A 21,388-nucleotide genomic window follows, 5' to 3' on the forward strand; every position below is an offset into this window, starting at 1 on the left:
GAGGCTTATGATTTAATCACACTGCGGGGCTGGGAATCTCGGGCATGCGCAGTAGTTCTCTGCGGCTCTCATGCCCAAGATTCCCAGCCCCGTAGTGTGAATAAATCATAAGCCACTGCGGGGCGGGATCTGTGGCCGCATGATATGAAGGCCAGGATGTGATTTGAGAGCACGGGCACGTCGGGCAGCGCTAACTGCGCATGCCCACGAAACTATAGTACAGCGCAGGCGCCAGCATTTGAAAAAAACTGAGGAGGCGGCACCAAATATGAAATGACTGATGGATGCGAGGCGTCTGTCAGAGGGGGAAAGACCTACCCCCCTGTCAAATTTCAGGTATTTTTGAACAATTTTATAAACGATTATTTTTGCCGTGGAATGGAAGCTAAGTAACAGAGCCGCTTTGACAGAATGCAGCATTAGTGCTGCACAAGGTGGCTCTTTTACTTAAAAACACCTGGGGGGGTGACAGGTTCCCTTTAATAAAAAGATAATGAAAAAAATAGATTTAGTTATTTATTTTTGGGTAGAAATAAAATTATTGTACTAAAATATGTTTCTTATTTTGTTGCAAACATCTAATTGGAGCCGGGCCTGATTGGAGGGACCTAGTAGGTTACACCGACATGCACGGAGGGGGAGCAATTATGGCCAAGACCGGGCCTACAGGTGCCAACAAGATTTTCAGCTGTATGGACGTTCTGCTCCACAATGCCTTTACACGCCACCAGATTTCAGAGGCAGGTGACCTCAGGTGCCGCGACACAAGCGACTCAATGGCGTCATTGCATTGCGCCACCTACGCTGGACCATAGAGAAGACACAATGAGCTGCTCCTTGTGGGAGTAATGACAGGGGAGAAGCATGTTTGCTTTTTAATTGATATTTGAACAAAACTGGATTGGGTGACTTAATAACTGTGTAGGCATCTGGTTGCATTGAGCTCAGAAAACTTTCATGGTATCACTTACATATGGAAGACAGAAGGAGACCTCTCCCTCTGTTTAAACACCTAAGATGCTGTAGCTGCTTTTGACCATAACATCTAATACTGTAGGTTAAACATCTGGAACTGGATAAGTCTCTGACCCAAACACTGACATCAGAAAGCCATCTGTTAATTACCACCATGCTTCTGATCACAAGCATTAATCGGTGAACAGGTGGGTGATCTTTGTTTTTTTTACATTTCCTATAATTAATTTTCTATACTCATGGATCACCATCTTAGCAGGTACTAGCTTGTGCAGAATGGGTTACAGAGCGTGTCACGCAGGAGAATTCGGCATATCTATGAGTTACTTGGAAAACCTTTGACCTCAATGGGCACAATGGACATATTGTCACTATCAAGGCAATGCAAATCCAGATTTCCATTAGTCACCATCACTACAGCACGACATTGTATTGAGAGAAAATGTCTAGCAGTCTCCCGAAAATTAAAATATAGTTTACATTTGTGCACACAGAGGATGTGCACTGATGCCTGACATGACATAATGGCAGACTGGTAGATGGTGAAGTGGAATGGTACTGTACTTTCCTGGTTAAGGGGTTTTCTGGTCATAAACTTCAAGTCTGTAGTCATTCTATGTGACTGCAGACTTGTAAATCCTCACAGCGTGCACACTGCTTACTGTGAAGATTCTCCAGCGCCGTCAACGAGCGGTTGTGTGACTGCAAGTATGCAATTTCCATACTCCTGGCCACATTCAAACTAGACTGTATCCGGCCTCACTCAATAAACTTGAGTTGAGCGATGCCGAATATGGTCTAGTCAGGCCGTGCACGCATCTATGCAAATCACACACAAGTGGTCACACCCCCTCCTCTCCCAGAACCGGCAAATCCTCACAAGACGCGTTGTGCGTGATGTGAGGATTTACAAGTCTGCAGTCACATAGAGTGATTGCAGACTTATAATTTAAGACAGGACAACCCTACTAAGGTGTTAATCCAACTGTGGAGAATATCAAAATTCATAATAGTGATCTATGACACAAGAGCATTAGTAATAAATAATACATACATCATAACCAAAGTTGCTCCTTGATCCATGGCTTGTAAAGCAGGGTTGAGATAGTGGAAGCTTTCAGAAACCTAAACAGCATTTCAACCATTTCAACCATTTGCATGGACAAACATTCATTGATCCTTGCAATATGTCACTGCTTACAGTAACGAAATAGGCAGAGACCAGTGGATTCACCATTCAGAGTCAGATGTGCCGTTAACGAGGGGCAGTTAACGAAAACACAGCGTCTGCAAATTGATATTATGGTTTGGCTTCTGTCCTAAGTCATGTGACAAGGCTCGTTAGAGGGTCGATATTGACTTCTAGAATTGTTACTTCCTATAGGTGGCACTAGAGTTCTAGTCCTCTTCCTCTCTGAAGAGTCAATTTGCATAGTTAGTGAGATGGAGACAGTGACTATACCTGTCAGAGCAGTAATGACATAGGCAGATATACCATAAAGACTCTTCAAGTGCCGGTATTTACTGGAGATTATAAATTCCGACAATAGGACTATTGCGCTTGTTGGCATATGAATGTTACCGATAGTAAATTAGTTATTCTTGCTAGATGTATATTTGCACAAAGATTCTTCAAGGATTTCATCTGATTGACATAAATAGGGTCTGGCAGGATTGTTTCCCCAATACTTAAGCAGCCACTGGGGTTTTAGTTTGGTTTTGCTTGGATCAATACAGTGGAAAATTACAATATTTTTGTCATCAATTTTGTCATGTTAGGAAACAAGATTGTTCTGATACTGGTTAGTACAGTACCCACTATACAGTGGGTACAGAAAGTATTCAGACCCCTTTAAATTATACACTCTTTGTTTCATTGCAGCCATTTGGTAAATTCAAGAAAGTTCATTTTTTTCTCATTAATGTACACTCTGCAACCCATCTTGACTGAAAAAAAAAAAAAAAGAAATTTTTTTTGCAAATTTATCAAAAAAGAAAAACTGATCTATCACATGGTCATAAGCTCTGCCTGGGCCAGTCAAAAATAGTCACAGAATTGTTCTGAAGTCACTCCTTTGTTATTTTAACTGTGTGCTTAGGGTCATTGTCTTGTTGGAAGGTGAACCTTCGGCCAAGTCTGAGAGCCAGAGCACTCTGGAAGAGGTTTTCATCCAGGATATCTCTGTATTTGGCCGCATTCATGTTTCCTTCAATTGCAACTAGTCATCCTGTCCCTGCAACTGAAAACACCCCATAGCATGATGCTGTCACCACCATGTTTCACTGTTGGCATTGCATTGGCAGGTGATGAGCAGTGCCCGGTTTTCTCCACACATACCGCTTAGAATTATTACTAAAAAGTTATATCTTCATCTCATCAGACCAGAGAATCTTATTTCTCATAATCTGGGAGTCCTTCCTGTGTTTTTTTTCAAACTCTATGCGGGCTTTCATATGTCTTGCACTGAGGAGAGGCTTCTGTTGGGCCACTCTGCCATAAAGGCCCGACTGGTGGAGGGCTGCAGTGATAGTTGACTTTGTGGAACTTTCTCCCATCTCCCTACTGCATCTGTGGAGCTCAGCCACAGTGATCTTGGGGTTCTTCTTTACCTCTCTCATCAAGGCTCTTCTCCAACGATTGCTCAGTTTGGCTGTATGGCCAGGTCTAGGCATCTGGTGGTCCCAAACTTCTTCCATTTACGGATTATGGAGGCCACTGTGCTTTTAGGAACCTTGAGTACTGCAGAAATTCTTCTGTAACCTTGGCCAAATCTGTGTCTTGCCACAATTCTGTCTCTGAGCTCCTTGGCCAGTTCCATTGACCTCATGATTCTCATTTGGTCTGACATGCACTGTGAGCTGTGAGGTCTTATATAGACAGGTGTGTACCTTTACAAATCAAGTCCTATCAGTTTAATTAAACACTGCTGGACTCCAATGAAGGAGTAGAACCATCTCAAGGAGGATCACAAGGAAATGGACAGCATGTGACTTAAATATGAGTGTCTGAGCAAAGGGTCTGAATACTTATGACCATGTGATATTTCAGTTTTTCTTTTTTAACAAATTTGCAAAAATTTCTTAATTTTTGTTTTTTTTTCAGTCAAGATGGGGTGCAGAGTGTACATTGATGAGAAAAAAATTAACTTTTTTGATTTTACCAAATGGCTGCAATGAAACAAAGAGTGAAAAATTTAAAGGAGTCTGAATATTTTCTGTACCCACTGTAGGATTATCCTTCCTTCACCAAATTTTGCAGTTGGCACACTGCAGTCAGGCAGGTAACGTTCTCCTGGCATTTACCAAACTCAGATTCGTCCATCAGACTGCCAAACAGATCGCAGAATATTTAGGAGGGGATAATTTTACAAACTGACTATATACACGTGTGGCATCCTATTACTGGTGGCATCCTTAGAATGAGCCAATATTTCACAAATGTCCGTAAAAGCAGACTGCATGGTGTGGGACTGGATTTTATAAACCTGTGTCAATGGGACCGAGTGAGAAACCTAAATTCAGTGATGAAGAGATGTGTCCCAATTCTTTTATCTACACTATAAATGGCCATGTTTCACCTATGCTTTTAATATGGAACTTGCCACCAGATTTGGAGCCTCTAAAAGCACCTCCATGTTGTTATGCAGCTGGTGTTTAAGTTTCCCAAACATACCCATGTCAAAATGCCCTATCAGGGCATTAAGGCTTCCATACACGTTAGACTGAAGTCCAATGAACCTGCCAATATAGGTTGGTCTGGCCGAGAGTTTAATGTGTTGTAGTGTGTAAGGGGTCCTCCCGATTATTCCCCTAACAGATGATGTTTGGGAAGATAAGTGTCAACCAGTTTGACTTTTAACGCTTTACCTTGTTATATAGGTTAAAAAAAGACATGGGTCCATCAAGTCCAACCTTCCTCCACCAGTTATAGATTCTCTTGTTTGTGATTCAGGAGATAAGTAGCTGCTATAGGGGTCTGGCAGTGGCTTTCTCCACTCTCTCCCTTGAAAATACATGAACGTTCGTCCAACATTCATAAGTGTGTGGAGGAATTGGGAGAGATAGCTCTTCGCTGAATGGTCGTTTGGATGAGAGCTATATAATGTATATAAGGGTCAGGTACAGAGCAGCGCTCCCCTGACAGCCTCTATTAGAATGAGCCCTCCATTCTTGAGAACAGAAATGATTTTTAATAAGTAAATTTCAAAGGTGCTTTTACATTTTGCAATTTTAACCATTTATGCTAAAGACAATAGACAGGACCATATATAAAATTACTAATGCCGCACTGTTTTCTGAAACCAGAATATCTTGCTTTCTTGCTTACTAGACCTTAAAAGTGATTAAGTGATATTTTTAGAAGCAAATGTCTCACAAAACGTGTCTTATACCAGAGGTGATGCTAGCACCTCCTAAGTGTTCATGATAGTAACTCGGGAGTGATTTTACATCTTAAGTAGTAATTGTTTTCAGGTTTTTAGCAATGCATCATTTACATGTCAGGTTTGAACTAAACAAAATCTCAGTCTGCTGCAGATATTACTTTCATAATACACTAAAATAGAGAATTTTCTAGACTCTTCAGCTATAAACAGAGAACGAGAGCAGGCACAGGCAGCAATGTATTATTCTCTCATCCGAGAGACTTGGGTCGATTATGCAAATCTCACTGTGATCAAACTCTTGTTATGGAGGACTGAAAATTGCCTCCCACCTGATGGCATCCTCAGCTCTTCGTTTGATTAGCTTCCCATGTGCATCACACCAGAACGAAGAGATCATGTCAGGCCGGCTAATCAAAAGAAGAGCCAGGGATGTTGTCAGGTAAGAGGATGTTCTCAGGACTCCCATCCAGCAGCCACAGATTACTGAAGTGATGAATGGTCTGAGTCCTGCGATTTGATTCGCATAGACTATATATGCAACTCGTCCACACTGACATAGCCTAGTAACTGTTTTTTCAGTGGTGTAACTAGAATCTGATGGGCCCCGGTGCAAGATTTGGACTGGGGCCCATCATCCTGAATATATATGCACCCCCCACCCTGGAATATGTTCCCTATTCTGCTGCTGTTATTTAATTTTTAGTAAAAAATAAACCATTATACTCACCTGGTGTGTGCATAGAAGACATGGGGATCCAGAGCAGAAGTATAAGACACTCCCATAGTCATCCATAGAGTATAACACACAGCCCATAGTCCTCCATGTAGTATAACGCATAGCACTTAGCCCTCAATATAGTATAATGCACCCGACATAGTCCTCCATATAGTATAATGAATCCCATAGTCCTCCAAATAATATACTGCCGTTGTTACGCCCCTGCGTCTTTCATAAGTTCTCAAGAATTTTCTTTGACTGCTGGGTGACAGCTTATGAATAGCTTATGTCCAAACACACGGAGACATGTTCATTTTTTTGGCAGCCGGATAACAAGGGCAATACAAGTCTATGAGTCTGTGAAAAACACGTACAGCACATGGATGGCCTCACTCTTCCCACTTGCCCTGATGCATTGGCAAGTGGGGTGATAGTTGGGGGGTTGATGTCACCTTTGTATTGTGAGGTTACATCAAGCCCAGAAGTAAGTAATGGAGAGGCATCTATAAGACTCCCCCATTATTAACCCCATAGTCATATTACATGAAAACCCACACACCCAGAATAATTGAAAGAATGACACAGACTCCTTTAAACAATCTTAATTAAACCATACTTACAGCATCACCCATTCCAGTGCAGCCATTGTCTCCTGTAAGAGGATTAAAACAATAAACAGCAATATTCCTCACCTGTCCACTGAGAAGATAATAATCCTTTTGTCCCATGATGGGTCTAGTGCTGCTACAGCTAAATGGCAGGCTGCATGGTTACATCATGTTACCATACAGTCTGCCATTCAGCAGAGACACTGAGCAGCCTCTGCTACCGCTACTCAGTGTCTCGTGCTCATGGTGCCATCAGAAAGGTCCTGGGAGTTCACAGCCAGTTACCAAACTAACGTCATCGCAAGCGCCGTGTGAAAATTTCAATCTCTCAGGACCTTTCTAACGGCACCCCGAGTGTGAGAACTTTCTCATGCTCGTGGTGATGTCAGACAGGTTATAGAAGTTCACTGTGAGACACTGAGCAGCGGTAGTAGACACTGCTCAGTGTCTCTTCTAGATGGCAGGCTGTATGGTCACATCATGCAACCATGCAGCCTTCCACCCAAATGTAGCAGAGCTAGACCCATTGTGGGATAAGTGGATTATTATCTTCTCAGTGGACAGGTGAGGAATATTGTTGTTTATTATTTTAATTTTATTGCATGGGACAATGGCTTCATTGAAATGGGCAATGCTGTAATTATGGTTTAATTAAGATTTGTTAAAGGAGTTCTGTACCATTCTTTCAATTGAAGGACCCCCAACTATCACCCCACTAGCCATAGTATCAGGTCAAGTGGGAAGGACGAGGTTAAGTGCCAGAATTGGTATATTTTATAGATGTGACTTTTCTGGGGCAGCTGAGACCTGATGTTTTTACCCTGTGGGGCCAATATCCATGAGCCCTTAGGAAGCGGCTTCTTAGCAGCCACACTTCAGGCCCGTGTTACATGCACTAGCAGTAATGTGTGCGCCATAATGTTACATAATATTTAAATAAATTTGATTAGTTTGCTGACTCAGCAATAGCTCATTCAGATGAGCATATTATATGTCTGTGTGCTGTCCATATACAAAATAGTCGGAGTCAGAAGTCAGGGAAATTGAGAAGTTGGAGGTTTGGCTTACCGACTCCACAACCTTGGTGCTTATCACAATTCCTTTTAGCATTTAGCGGTGAATTAAGCTTCTATTTCTAGCAATGTGATCAAAATAGCTACAAGGGGGTGTCATAATTCAGCTGACAACTTTTGCTACATTTGAGGTTGTTTTGTAGTGAAGAAACAACTAAGAAATATTGCAGACTTTATTAGAAAAATGTATTATAGAAAATTTGGTGTAAAACTAGGTGATTAGGACAAGTTGTGGGCTAAACATACGCGTATAGTGTGTTCTGTTTTTGTAGAGTTACTATGACAGTGGTCTAAAGAGAAGAAAAAGCTTCTCTTTCCTTTTGGTGTGCCTATGATCGGGAGGGAACAGCAAAATCATAGTGATTGCTTCTACTTTTGTACATTTCTTCTTGTGTAGATTCAACCTTAAAAATATGAAGGAAATTAAAAAGCCGGACCTCCCATCAGCGAGTCGCCCTATGCCTCACGGTCCAGGAATACCTGTCCCTTTACCTGTGGAGAAACTTGAATATACACCTGATTCAGAAGATTCAGAACATGAAGAGCAGGATGATGAGCCTAGCTATGACACTGCTTCACCTCTTAACAAAGCCTTATGTACCAGCATCATTTTTAGTCCCTTCTGCCAGGGTTAAAAAGATGACATCTGAAACCCAGTGATGGACTGTGTTTTTTTTGTTCACAATGCACCATGATTGGGTCCAGGGAGGACACCATCATGAGAATTTGTCTCCTTGTCAGAACCTTTGTGTAACAGCAAGTTTTTCACAGTTGAGATTGGTGTCATGAATAGAGTTGAGCGACTTTTGGTTTTTTAGGGTCGCGTTTTGTTTCGTGAAACCCGACTTTTCCAAAAGTCGGGTCGAGCAAGATCGTCCGATTATAGGGAAAAGTCGGGGTCGTCCCGAAACACGAAACCCAATGTAAGTCAATGGGGAATAAAAGTCGGCAGTGAGAGGAGGACAGGAAACACACCTACAGTGCCCATTTGAATGCCAAAAGCATCAATTCTTCTTACTTAAGCTTGTCAACCTTAATTAACTTCATAATACAAGTTACGCACTGAAAAATGGGGGTTATTTGGCTACAGACTGTGGGGGGGGAGGGCTGGCTCCAGGTTTTCATGTGCCCTGGGCGAAAGAGCGCCCCTTTAACACATACCACAACTCATCATGCTCAGATACGGCAGAGAAATAGCGGTATAGTACAATGAAAAATACCTCACTTTTTACATCTCATGACGAGGCCCATCTATTTCTCCATACAGAATCATTGGTCCCATATAATGTTTGAAACAGTATATGATGAGCTCCACATAATGCTACAGTATATGTTGGTCCCCATGGATGAAGCTCTACTGTCTTATGGGCCCAAATAATGCTCCAAACATAATGGTCCCCATTTCTAATGCTCTAGTGTATAATGGGCCCTGTAAATGCTGCTCCAGTGTCTGATGTCCACCTTTGGAATGTTCCAGTGTATGGTGGACCCCATCTATCATTCTCAGACGGTGTTAGGCCCAGTATGGATTGCACGTGATTGCACAAAGGTGAGAAAGGGTACCGTATCCCCAGATAACATGTATGGATAGTGTACACATTCAAAATATATGTCTATACATCAGGAGGCAGGCTCAGACGGTGTTAGGCCCAGTATGGATTGCACGTGATTGCACAAAGGTTAGAAAGGGTACCGTATCCCCAGATAACATGTATGGATAGCGTACACATTCAAAATATATGTCTCAGGAGGCAGGCTCAGACGGTGTTAGGCCCAGTATGGATTGCACGTGATTGCACAAAGGTTAGAAAGGGTACCGTATCCCCAGATAATATGTATGGATAGCGTACACATTCAAAATATATGTCTCAGGAGGCAGGCTCAGACGGTGTTAGGCCCAGTATGGATTGCACGTGATTGCACAAAGGTTAGAAAGGGTACCGTATCCCCAGATAACATGTATGGATAGCGTACACATTCAAAATATATGTCTCAGGAGGCAGGCTCAGACGGTGTTAGGCCCAGTATGGATTGCACGTGATTGCACAAAGGTTAGAAAGGGTACCGTATCCCCAGATAACATGTATGGATAGCGTACACATTCAAAATATATGTCTCAGGAGGCAGGCTCAGACGGTGTTAGGCCCAGTATGGATTGCACGTGATTGCACAAAGGTTAGAAAGGGTACCGTATCCCCAGATAACATGTATGGATAGCGTACACATTCAAAATATATGTCTCAGGAGGCAGGCTCAGACGGTGTTAGGCCCAGTATGGATTGCACGTGATTGCACAAAGGTTAGAAAGGGTACCGTATCCCCAGATAACATGTATGGATAGCGTACACATTCAAAATATATGTCTCAGGAGGCAGGCTCAGACGGTGTTAGGCCCAGTATGGATTGCACGTGATTGCACAAAGGTTAGAAAGGGTACCGTATCCCCAGATAACATGTATGGATAGCGTACACATTCAAAATATATGTCTCAGGAGGCAGGCTCAGACGGTGTTAGGCCCAGTATGGATTGCACGTGATTGCACAAAGGTTAGAAAGGGTACCGTATCCCCAGATAACATGTATGGATAGCGTACACATTCAAAATATATGTCTCAGGAGGCAGGCTCAGACGGTGTTAGGCCCAGTATGGATTGCACGTGATTGCACAAAGGTTAGAAAGGGTACCGTATCCCCAGATAACATGTATGGATAGCGTACACATTCAAAATATATGTCTCAGGAGGCAGGCTCAGACGGTGTTAGGCCCAGTATGGATTGCACGTGATTGCACAAAGGTTAGAAAGGGTACCGTATCCCCAGATAACATGTATGGATAGCGTACACATTCAAAATATATGTCTCAGGAGGCAGGCTCAGACGGTGTTAGGCCCAGTATGGATTGCACGTGATTGCACAAAGGTTAGAAAGGGTACCGTATCCCCAGATAACATGTATGGATAGCGTACACATTCAAAATATATGTCTCAGGAGGCAGGCTCAGACGGTGTTAGGCCCAGTATGGATCGCACGTGATTGCACAAAGGTTAGAAAGGGTACCGTATCCCCAGATAACATGTATGGATAGCGTACACATTCAAAATATATGTCTCAGGAGGCAGGCTCAGACGGTGTTAGGCCCAGTATGGATTGCACGTGATTGCACAAAGGTTAGAAAGGGTACCGTATCCCCAGATAACATGTATGGATAGCGTACACATTCAAAATATATGTCTCAGGAGGCAGGCTCAGACGGTGTTAGGCCCAGTATGGATTGCACGTGATTGCACAAAGGTTAGAAAGGGTACCGTATCCCCAGATAACATGTATGGATAGCGTACACATTCAAAATATATGTCTCAGGAGGCAGGCTCAGACGGTGTTAGGCCCAGTATGGATTGCACGTGATTGCACAAAGGTTAGAAAGGGTACCGTATCCCCAGATAACATGTATGGATAGCGTACACATTCAAAATATATGTCTCAGGAGGCAGGCTCAGACGGTGTTAGGCCCAGTATGGATTGCACGTGATTGCACAAAGGTTAGAAAGGGTCCCTTTTCCCCGGATAACATGTATGGATAGCGTACACATTCAAAATATATGTCTCAGGAGGCAGGCTCAGACGGTGTTAGGCCCAGTATGGATTGCACGTGATTGCACAAAGGTTAGAAAGGGTACCGTATCCCCAGATAACATGTATGGATAGCGTACACATTCAAAATATATGTCTCAGGAGGCAGGCTCAGACGGTGTTAGGCCCAGTATGGATTGCACGTGATTGCACAAAGGTTAGAAAGGGTCCCTTTTCCCCGGATAACATGTATGGATAGCGTACACATTCAAAATATATGTCTATACATCAGGAGGCAGGCTCAGACGGTGTTAGGCCCAGTATGGATTGCACGTGATTGCACAAAGGTTAGAAAGGGTACCGTATCCCCAGATAACATGTATGGATAGCGTACACATTCAAAATATATGTCTCAGGAGGCAGGCTCAGACGGTGTTAGGCCCAGTATGGATTGCACGTGATTGCACAAAGGTTAGAAAGGGTACCGTATCCCCAGATAACATGTATGGATAGCGTACACATTCAAAATATATGTCTATACATCAGGAGGCAGGCTCAGACGGTGTCAGGCACAGTATGGATTTGACGGCCCAGATTACACAGCGGAGGAGCAGGGAGAGGTAAAGATTGCAAATGCTGGGGCCCTGCCCAAGCAAGGGGGGCCCACTCGTGGGCGTCGGTACTGGCACTGGGCCCCTCATAGTACAGCGGTGTGTCTGACGGCGGGTGTGCACCACCACCGTCAGAGACACTTGATTGCACTATGAGGGACCCTGTGCCAGTGCCCGCGCCCAAGAGTCGGCCTACCCACCTGTCCAGGGCAACGGCACTCGCACGGTGTCGTGCGCTAGGTGGTGACCCCGGCCATGGGGGGGGAGGCAGCACAGTTAGGGAGTTTTAGAAAGTGGCATATGTTGATGTTGGACATTCAGCTGATGCAAAAGGCGAAATAGGTGAAGTACCAGGAAGAGGTGGACCAAAGCAAGCCATTTTTCTGTCACCCTATGTGTCATCAGGGGAAGGTGGGACAAAATCCTTGGAAACCCATGCGTGGTTCATTTTAATGAAGGTTAGATCATCCACATTTTGGGTTGACGGACGGGTCCTTTTTTCTGTCAGGATTGATCCAGCTGCACTGAAGACTCTTTCCGATAGCACACTTGCAGCTGGGCAAGCGAGCTCCTGTAAGGCATATTGGGCCAATTCAGGCCAGGTGTCCAGTTTAGCGGCCCAATAGTCAAAGGGGAATGACCTGTGTGGGAGAACATCGATATGGGAGGAAAAGTAGTTTGTAACCATAGTTGACAACTGCTGTCTCCTGTCACTTTCCATCGATGCAGTATTACCAGTTGTGTGAGCGGTATTTGAAAAATCAGTCCACAACATTGTCATGAAACCCCTGTCTCCAACGCCACTTCTGCTGTGTGCACCACGAACACCTCTGCCAAGCTGCCCCCGGCCCGTACGGCTCGTGTGAGAACCATCACCGCTGCTGTGTGCTGGGAATGCCTCAAGCAACCGATTTACCAGAGTTGCTTGTTTATTAGCCAATATTAGGTCAAGGTTCTCCTGTGGCATGATGTTTTGTAATTTGCCTTTATAGCGTGGATCCAGGATGCTGGCCAACCAGTAGTCGTCATCGTTCATCATTTTGGCAATGCGGGGGTCCCTTTTTAGGATCCGCAAGGCATAATCTGACATGTGGGCCAATGTTCCCGGTGTCAATGATGCACTGCGAGTGCTGGGTGGAGGAGCACTTTCTGGCAAATCCACATCCCTCCAGTCACGCACAAACCCTGTACCAGACCTTGCCACGCCAACATTTTCACTTGCCCCATGAGATGCATCCTCCTCCCCTAAGTAATCATCCCCATCATCCTCCTCCTCCTCTTCTTCCTCCACCTCGTCCAGGAGAGGTCCCTGAGCAGACAATGGCTGAATGTCATCAAGGATTCCCTCCTCCTCTTCCTCCTCATCAACATTGGCTGCAGACGCCTGCTCCTTAAGGTGCGTCAAAGTTTGCATGAGCAGACGCATAAGTGGGATGCTCATGCTTAGGATGGCGTTGTCTGCGCTTACCAGCCGTGTGCATTCCTCAAAACACTGAAGGACTTTACAAAGGTCTTTCAGCTTCGACCACTGCACACCTGTCAACTCCATGTCTGCTCTCAAAGTGCCTGGCCGTGTATCCTCCCACAAATGCATTATGGCCTGCCTCTGCTCACACAGCCGCTCCACCATGTGCAGGGTGGAGTTCCACCTTGTTGCAATGTCGATAATGAGGCAGTGGTTGGGAAGGTGGAGCAATCGCTGCAGCTTCTGCATACGAATGGAGTGTACAGGCGAACGGCGGATGTGCGCGCACAGTCTTCGCACCTTCTGGAGCAGGGCTGTTAACTCCGGATAATTTTTGAGGAAGCACTGCACCACCAGGTTCAAGGTGTGAGCCAAGCAAGGTATGTGGCTGAGTTTTGAAAGGGCTATGGCTGCCACAAAATTACGGCCGTTATCACTAACTACCTTGCCTGCCTCAAGATGTACACTGCCCAGCCATGACTCAGTTTGTCGCTTCAAGTACTCGGCCAGCACCTCGGCGGTGTGTCTGTCGCCCAAACACATCATCTGCAACACAGCCTGCTGATGCTTTCCACTAGCTGCTCGATAGGGGGACACATCGTGTGCAACAGTGGCAGCTGCAGATGGAGTGCTCGTACGACTGCGCTCTGTGGACGAGCTTTCGCTTCTGGAGGAGGAGGAGGAGGGTCGAACGCCTACAGCCAACTGTTTCCTATACCGTGGGCTAGGCAGCACTGTCCCACCACCGCTGTCCCCTGTGGACCCTGCATCCACCACATTAACCCAGTGCGCAGTGATGGACACGTAACGGCCCTGGCCATGCCGACTGGACCATGCATCAGTTGTGAGGTGCACCTTTCCGCTCACTGACTGCTTGAGTGCATGGACAATGCGGTCTTTCACATGATGGTGGAGGGCTGGGATGGCTTTGCGAGAGAAGAAGTGGCGACTGGGTAGGTCATAGCGTGGTACTGCATAGGCCATGAGTTCGCGGAAAGCTGTGCTTTCCACCAACCGAAAGGGCATCATCTCAAACGAGATTAGTTTGGCAATGTGGGCGTTCAAACCCAGTGTGCGCGGATGAGAGACTGAGTACTTTCTTGACCTACTCATAGTGTCTGGGAGGGTGAGCTGGACTTGAGAGCTGCATATGGTGGAAGTAGCGGTGGACAGGTCGGACTGAGAGAGGGTTGATGATGGTGATGGAGTTGGTGTTCTTTCTGATGGCCTAGAATCAGTCTTTCGTTGATATAACAGTGGGATTCCCTGACTGCTGTGGTCTTGCAACGACACCTCAACATTTGCTGCTGTGCTAACCGGTGGGCTTACAGTGGGGGAAACAATGTAGCGTTGCTGACTACCTTCGTTGTGATCAGTTGCACATGTGGCACTTGAGGTTTGGTGTTGTGTCCACGCTTGCAAGTGCATGCTGGTTAAATGTCTAAGCATGCAACTGGTATTCAAATTTTTCAGATTTTTCCCTCGGCTAAAGGTCTTTGCGCACTTCTTACAGATAACCTTGGCCTGATCATGAGGATTTTGGTCAAAAAAGTGCCACACTGCACTCTTCCTACTTTGGCAGACATTTTGCGGCCTAGCACGCTGTGATCTTTTGACCCTCTGGACAAGCTGTCCAGCAACTCTTTTGATGTTTGGAACCTGTCTTTGGAGTGCTCCGGGCCTGCCAGATAACAGCTGTTGCGATGTCGATGTCTGCTGTGGATGCTCCTCATCTGAGCTATTGGAAGCAGCACCCTCTTCCCCCAATGGATGCCAATCTGGGTCAACAACTGGGTCATCCATCACCTCCTCTTCTATGTCATGTGCACCTTCCTCTGTGTCACCGTGTATGGTGGTATAGTGTGCGGGAAGGGGCACCTGAGTCTCATCAGGGTCAGAATCTGGCTCTGTACACTGCGAGGACAATGTAGTGCTCTGAGTGAATGTACCAGCAGAATCATCCATCAGCGGCTGTGCATCAGTGCACTCCATGTCAGATTCATCTTGGCCTGGGTAATTCACCATTTGACTTGATAATCCAGGCATGGTATGTGAAAACAGCTCCATGGAGTAATCAGTAGTATGGCCTGCGTCATCCTTCAATCTTGGTTGGGGTGAAGGACACAAGGAAAGGTGTGGTTCATGAACATGAGCCTCCAATGACGACTCAGTGCTTTTACTTTTTACAACTGAAGAAGAGGAGGCGATAGAGCTGGAGGCTGAGTCAGCAATGTAAGACAAAACTTTTTCCTGATGCTCTGGCTTTAAAAGCGGTTTGCCAACTCCTAGAAAACTAAGCGTTCGAGGCCTTATGTAGCCAGACGATGACGCAGGGTCAGCACCTCCTGCATTCGGTCCTATTTTGCTCTTGCCACTACCATCAGATCCACCACCAACACCATCATTACCAGCTGCCAACCCCCGCCCAATTCCACGGCCTCTTCCACCAGCCTTCCTCATTTTTGGTAGAAATGTAGACAAAATCCAACAAACTATAGAGTAATGTAAAACAAGGTACAAGGTGTCTATAGGACAGGGGAGATTTTGAATTTCTGCAGACACTTGTGGACACTGGACACTTTTGGATTGTGTGAGGCCCACTGATATCTGAGCGCTATGTGACAGGCTCGATGGCACAGCTGTGACCAAAGTGACTAGAGGATAAGGGAGATTTTGAATCTCTGCACACACTTTTGGACACTGGACACTTTTGGATTGTGTGAGGCCCACTGATATCTGAGCGCTATGTCACAGGCTCGATGGCACAGCTGTGACCAAAGTGACTAGAGGATAAGGGAGATTTTGAATCTCTGCACACACTTTTGGACACTGGACACTTTTGGATTGTGTGAGGCCCACTGATATCTGAGCGCTATGTCACAGGCTCGATGGCACAGCTGTGACCAAAGTGACTAGAGGATAAGGGAGATTTTGAATCTCTGCACACACTTTTGGACACTGGATGGACACTTTTGGATTGTGTGAGGCCCACTGATATCTGAGCGCTATGTGACAGGCTCGATGGCACAGCTGTGACCAAAGTGACTAGAGGATAAGGGAGATTTTGAATCTCTGCACACACTTTTGGACACTGGACACTTTTGGATTGTGTGAGGCCCACTGATATCTGAGCGCTATGTGACAGGCTCGATGGCACAGCTGTGACCAAAGTGACTAGAGGATAAGGGAGATTTTGAATCTCTGCACACACTTTTGGACACTGGACACTTTTGGATTGTGTGAGGCCCACTGATATCTGAGCGCTATGTGACAGGCTCGATGGCACAGCTGTGACCAAAGTGACTAGAGGATAAGGGAGATTTTGAATCTCTGCACACACTTTTGGACACTGGACACTTTTGGATTGTGTGAGGCCCACTGATATCTGAGCGCTATGTGACAGGCTCGATGGCACAGCTGTGACCAAAGTGACTAGAGGATAAGGGAGATTTTGAATCTCTGCACACACTTTTGGACTCTGGATGGACACTTTTGGATTGTGTGAGGCCCACTGATATCTGAGCGCTATGTGACAGGCTCGATGGCACAGCTGTGACCAAAGTGACTAGAGGATAAGGGAGATTTTGAATCTCTGCACACACTTTTGGACTCTGGATGGACACTTTTGGATTGTGTGAGGCCCACTGATATCTGAGCGCTATGTGACAGGCTCGATGGCACAGCTGTGACCAAAGTGACTAGAGGATAAGGGAGATTTTGAATCTCTGCACACACTTTTGGACACTGGACACTTTTGGATTGTGTGAGGCCCACTGATATCTGAGCGCTATGTGACAGGCTCGATGGCACAGCTGTGACCAAAGTGACTAGAGGATAAGGGAGATTTTGAATCTCTGCACACACTTTTGGACACTGGATGGACACTTTTGGATTGTGTGAGGCCCACTGATATCTGAGCGCTATGTGACAGGCTCGATGGCACAGCTGTGACCAAAGTGACTAGAGGATAAGGGAGATTTTGAATCTCTGCACACACTTTTGGACACTGGACACTTTCGGATTGTGTGAGGCCCACTGATATCTGAGCGCTATGTGACAGGCTCGATGGCACAGCTGTGACCAAAGTGACTAGAGGATAAGGGAGATTTTGAATCTCTGCACACACTTTTGGACACTGGATGGACACTTTTGGATTGTGTGAGGCCCACTGGTATCTGAGCGCTATGTGACAGGCTCGATGGCACAGCTGTGACCAAAGTGACTAGAGGATAAGGGAGATTTTGAATCTCTGCACACACTTTTGGACACTGGATGGACACTTTTGGATTGTGTGAGGCCCACTGATATCTGAGCGCTATGTGACAGGCTCGATGGCACAGCTGTGACCAAAGTGACTAGAGGATAAGGGAGATTTTGAATCTCTGCACACACTTTTGGACACTGGACACTTTTGGATTGTGTGAGGCCCAATGAATATCTGAGCGCTATGTGACAGGCTCGATGGCACAGCTGTGACAAAAGTGACTAGAGGATAAGGGAGATTGGATTGCTTTTAAAAAAGCAGTTTGCGGAGCAGTGGGTAAACAGCAATGCAGGAATGTCAGGAAGCCTTAGAAGGCAGCCCAACAACCAACACCACTGATACACCACTATATAGCCTCCCCTTGCACTGCACACACAGTGACTGGTGTGTTGTGCAGGCCAAATTGCTAGCAGCAGAAGCAGTTTTTTTTTCTTCTCAGCAGGACAAAAAAAAAAATTGGGATTGCTTTTAAAAAAGCAGTTTGCGGAGCAGTGGGTAAACAGCAATGCAGGAATGTCAGGAAGCCTTAGAAGGCAGCCCAACAACCAACACCACTGATACACCACTATATAGCCTCCCCTTGCACTGCACACACAGTGACTGGTGTGTTGTGCAGGCCAAATCGCTAGCAGCAGAAGCAGTTTTTTTGTCTTCTTCCCTGCCTAACGCTCTCCCTACAGAATCAGCAGCAACCTCTCCCTATACTAAGATCGGCAGAAGTAAGATGGCGGTCGGCGTGCACGCCCTTTTATACCCCCTGTGACACCCACCAAAGCAAGCCAATCACTTGCATGCCCTTCTGAAAGATGGTGGTGACCCGTGCCTATGTCATCACGTTGCCCACAGTGTCCGTGGATCCTGATTGGCTGAAAAAGAGCGCAAAACAAACTTTTGAAACGCGACTTTGGCGCGTAAGTCGCCGACCTCGTGGCCGACCTCATCCTAGGGTCGGGTTTCGTTTCATGAAACCCGACTTTGCCAAAAGTCGGCGACTTTTGAATTTTTTCGACCCGTTTCGCTCAACTCTAGTCATGAAGTAGAAAGGTTAATGATTGTTGGAGACAGACAAAATGATAACATTGTAATGTTGTCTCACGGTCTTGCTAGTTTTGCTATGGATACTTATTATCAGATATTCATTTTCTCATTGGACTGGAATCCTTGCAGGATACATTTATTCACATTTATCATTACAGACTGGGCATGGCCATAATAGTGCTGCTATACTGATGAAATTGATACCTTTGGTGAATCAATCCGATCTGTGGTTCTTGTTTAATAAGGATTTGAAGTTTTTTTCTAATAATATTTTACTGCACAAGGGCGAGACTGTGAGTAGGGTCTATTCCTCCTGCTCCGGCCCCTCGGCCTGCCTCCTGTGTTTCAATGACTGGTCACTGATTCTTCAGTGACCTGCCTCTTGTTTGAAACTTAGAAAAAAAGATAATGATGCACACACTGTAAAAGTGGTGAGGTGCAGGAGGACAAGGACAAAGTCCAAAATAATAATTATGGAGAAACAGCCGCACTCAGAAAGATACAGAGGTAACATTTCGACCCAGCACGGGGTCTTTTTAATTTTTGTCTAATAATTTTGTATTTATTTACTAATATATTAATCGTTGTATATATTTACTTTACTAGGTTTGAAAAAGACCCTGTGCTGGGTCGAAACGTTACCTCGGTATCTTTTTGCCTCTCATCCTTGTGGTGTGCTCCAATTATGTATTAAATAAATTGATTTTTTTGCAAAATACTAGTTGTTCATTTGAGTGCGGCTGTTTCTCCATAATTATTATCCTGTTTGAAACTTCACGCCGCCACAATCATTGGTGTGGGTGGTGCGTGTGCAGTTTGATTTCTTCTGTTATTCAATAAAATTGTGCTGGAGATGGCACATGGACCAGAACCAGGGTCTAGTGGATGATTCTTTGTTATTCTGGTAGAATCATAGAATGTGAGAGATGGGAAGGGATCTCAAGAGTCATTGCGTCCAACCTCCTGCTCAATGCAGCGCAGCATTCACTAAACCATTTCAGACAGATGTCTGTCCAGTCTCTGTTTGACGACGTCTACTGAAGGAGAACTCACCACCTCTTGTGGCAGCCAGTTCCACTCATTGATCACCCTCACTGTTAAAAAGTGTTTTCTAATATCCAATCTTCACCTTCTCTCTTTCAGTTTCATTTCATTGCTTCTCGTGCTTCCATGTGGAAATGAAAATAAGGATGATCCCTCTACATTGTGACATCCCTTCAGATATTTGTAGACAGCTATTAAGTCTCCTCTTAGCCTTCTATTTTGCAAGCTAATCATTCCCAGATCCTTTAACTGTTCCTCGTAGGACATGCATTGCAATCCGCTCACCATCCTGGTAGTTCTACTCTGAACTTGCTTCAGTTTTTCAATGTCTTTTTTAAAATGTGGTTCCCAGAAATGGACACAGTGTTCCAGAGGAGACCTGACCAAAGCGGAGTAGAGGAAATAATTCCTTCAAGTGATCTACACTCTGTGCTTCTCTTAATACGTCCTAGAACTGTTATCCCTTTTTGCTGCTGCATCGCACTGTTGACTATTGTGCAGTCTGTGATCTATTAGTATACCCAGGTCTTTTTCACATGTGCTGTGGCTTAGTTCTATTCCTCCCATTCTGTAGCTGTAATTCTCGTTTTTTTGCCCAGATGTAGAATCTTACATTTCTCCCTGTTAAATACCATTCTATTAGTCGCTGCCCATTGTTCAAGCTTATCTAGATCCTTCTGAATCATTTCTCTGTCTTCTCTAGTGTTAGCTATCCCTCCTAGCTTTGCATCGTCTGAAAATATGATTAGTTTACCTTCAGTTCCCTTATCTAGATCATTTATAAAAATGTTGAACAACACTGGGGCCAGGACAGAGCCTTGTGGTACCCCACTTAAAACACTCTTCCAATAGGATGTGCAACCATTTTATTACCACTCTTTGAGTATGATCACTAAACCAGTTATGAATCCACTTAACTTGTCAATCACATACTTGGTCATTTTTTTCAAGAAAGATAGGTTTAGATACAGTGGATAGATCCTGGTCTACGTACAATTGCAACCTTTGCATCCTTTATTAATATACCACTAAACCTGATTCTAAGCCACTTAATCATTCATCAATGATTGGAAATTGTTCAAGTTTTCACTCACCAGAATTCTGTGTCTGTATTTCCATTGAGTCTCTGCCACCCCCTCTGTCTCTTCTAATCTTCCGTGCTCTCATCGAGGTATAAAAACGTGAATGCCTCCGTATAGGGATGTAACGGGGCTGCTCACACCCCTCCATGCTTTCTTCATCTCCTTCCTCTTCTTCTGACATTTGGTACTGCTTCATTCCAAAAGATTGTGTTGATGTTGGTGGGCCAAGTCTCATTACTCTTTCTCCTTCTCTACTTAAACGCCTCATCTCTCCACCTTACTTTATTATGTGGTAAACAGGAGGTCCGTCTTCATTTCATATTATTTCATTGCTGTAGGCATAAACCTAAGATAGAAAAACACAACAGTCATATGAATTGCTTCAACTATGTTACTCTGTGTAGGCTGAAGTTTGGTTTCAAGTAGGAAAAGAAGTGAAAGATCATCAGTAAAAAGATGCCATGACAAAATAAGATAGTGTTACTGAGAAAGCTAAAGCTCCTCTTTCTTTCTATTCTTCTCTATAGGAAATCCACTTTGCTGTTCTTATGAGTT

At 44.8% G+C, this 21,388-nt stretch overlaps 1 protein-coding gene across 2 annotated transcripts in view; it reads right to left on the reverse strand.

Annotated features, from left to right (window-relative positions):
* The window catches only part of NGEF (neuronal guanine nucleotide exchange factor), a 257,073-nt gene that overhangs the window by 197,228 nt on the left and 38,457 nt on the right, over nucleotides 1-21,388 (reverse strand). For both annotated transcript variants that reach the window (XM_073581245.1, XM_073581246.1), the window contains exon 2: nucleotides 20,846-21,179. In XM_073581245.1, coding sequence (XP_073437346.1) covers nucleotides 20,846-21,101 — 256 coding nt within the window. In that variant the 5' untranslated portion in view covers nucleotides 21,102-21,179. The remainder of the gene's footprint in view (nucleotides 1-20,845; nucleotides 21,180-21,388) is intronic.

Source organism: Dendrobates tinctorius, unplaced genomic scaffold (genome assembly GCF_039654945.1).
Source record: "Dendrobates tinctorius isolate UK_male_01 unplaced genomic scaffold, ASM3965494v1 ptg000069l, whole genome shotgun sequence".
NCBI lineage: Eukaryota > Metazoa > Chordata > Amphibia > Anura > Dendrobatidae > Dendrobates > Dendrobates tinctorius.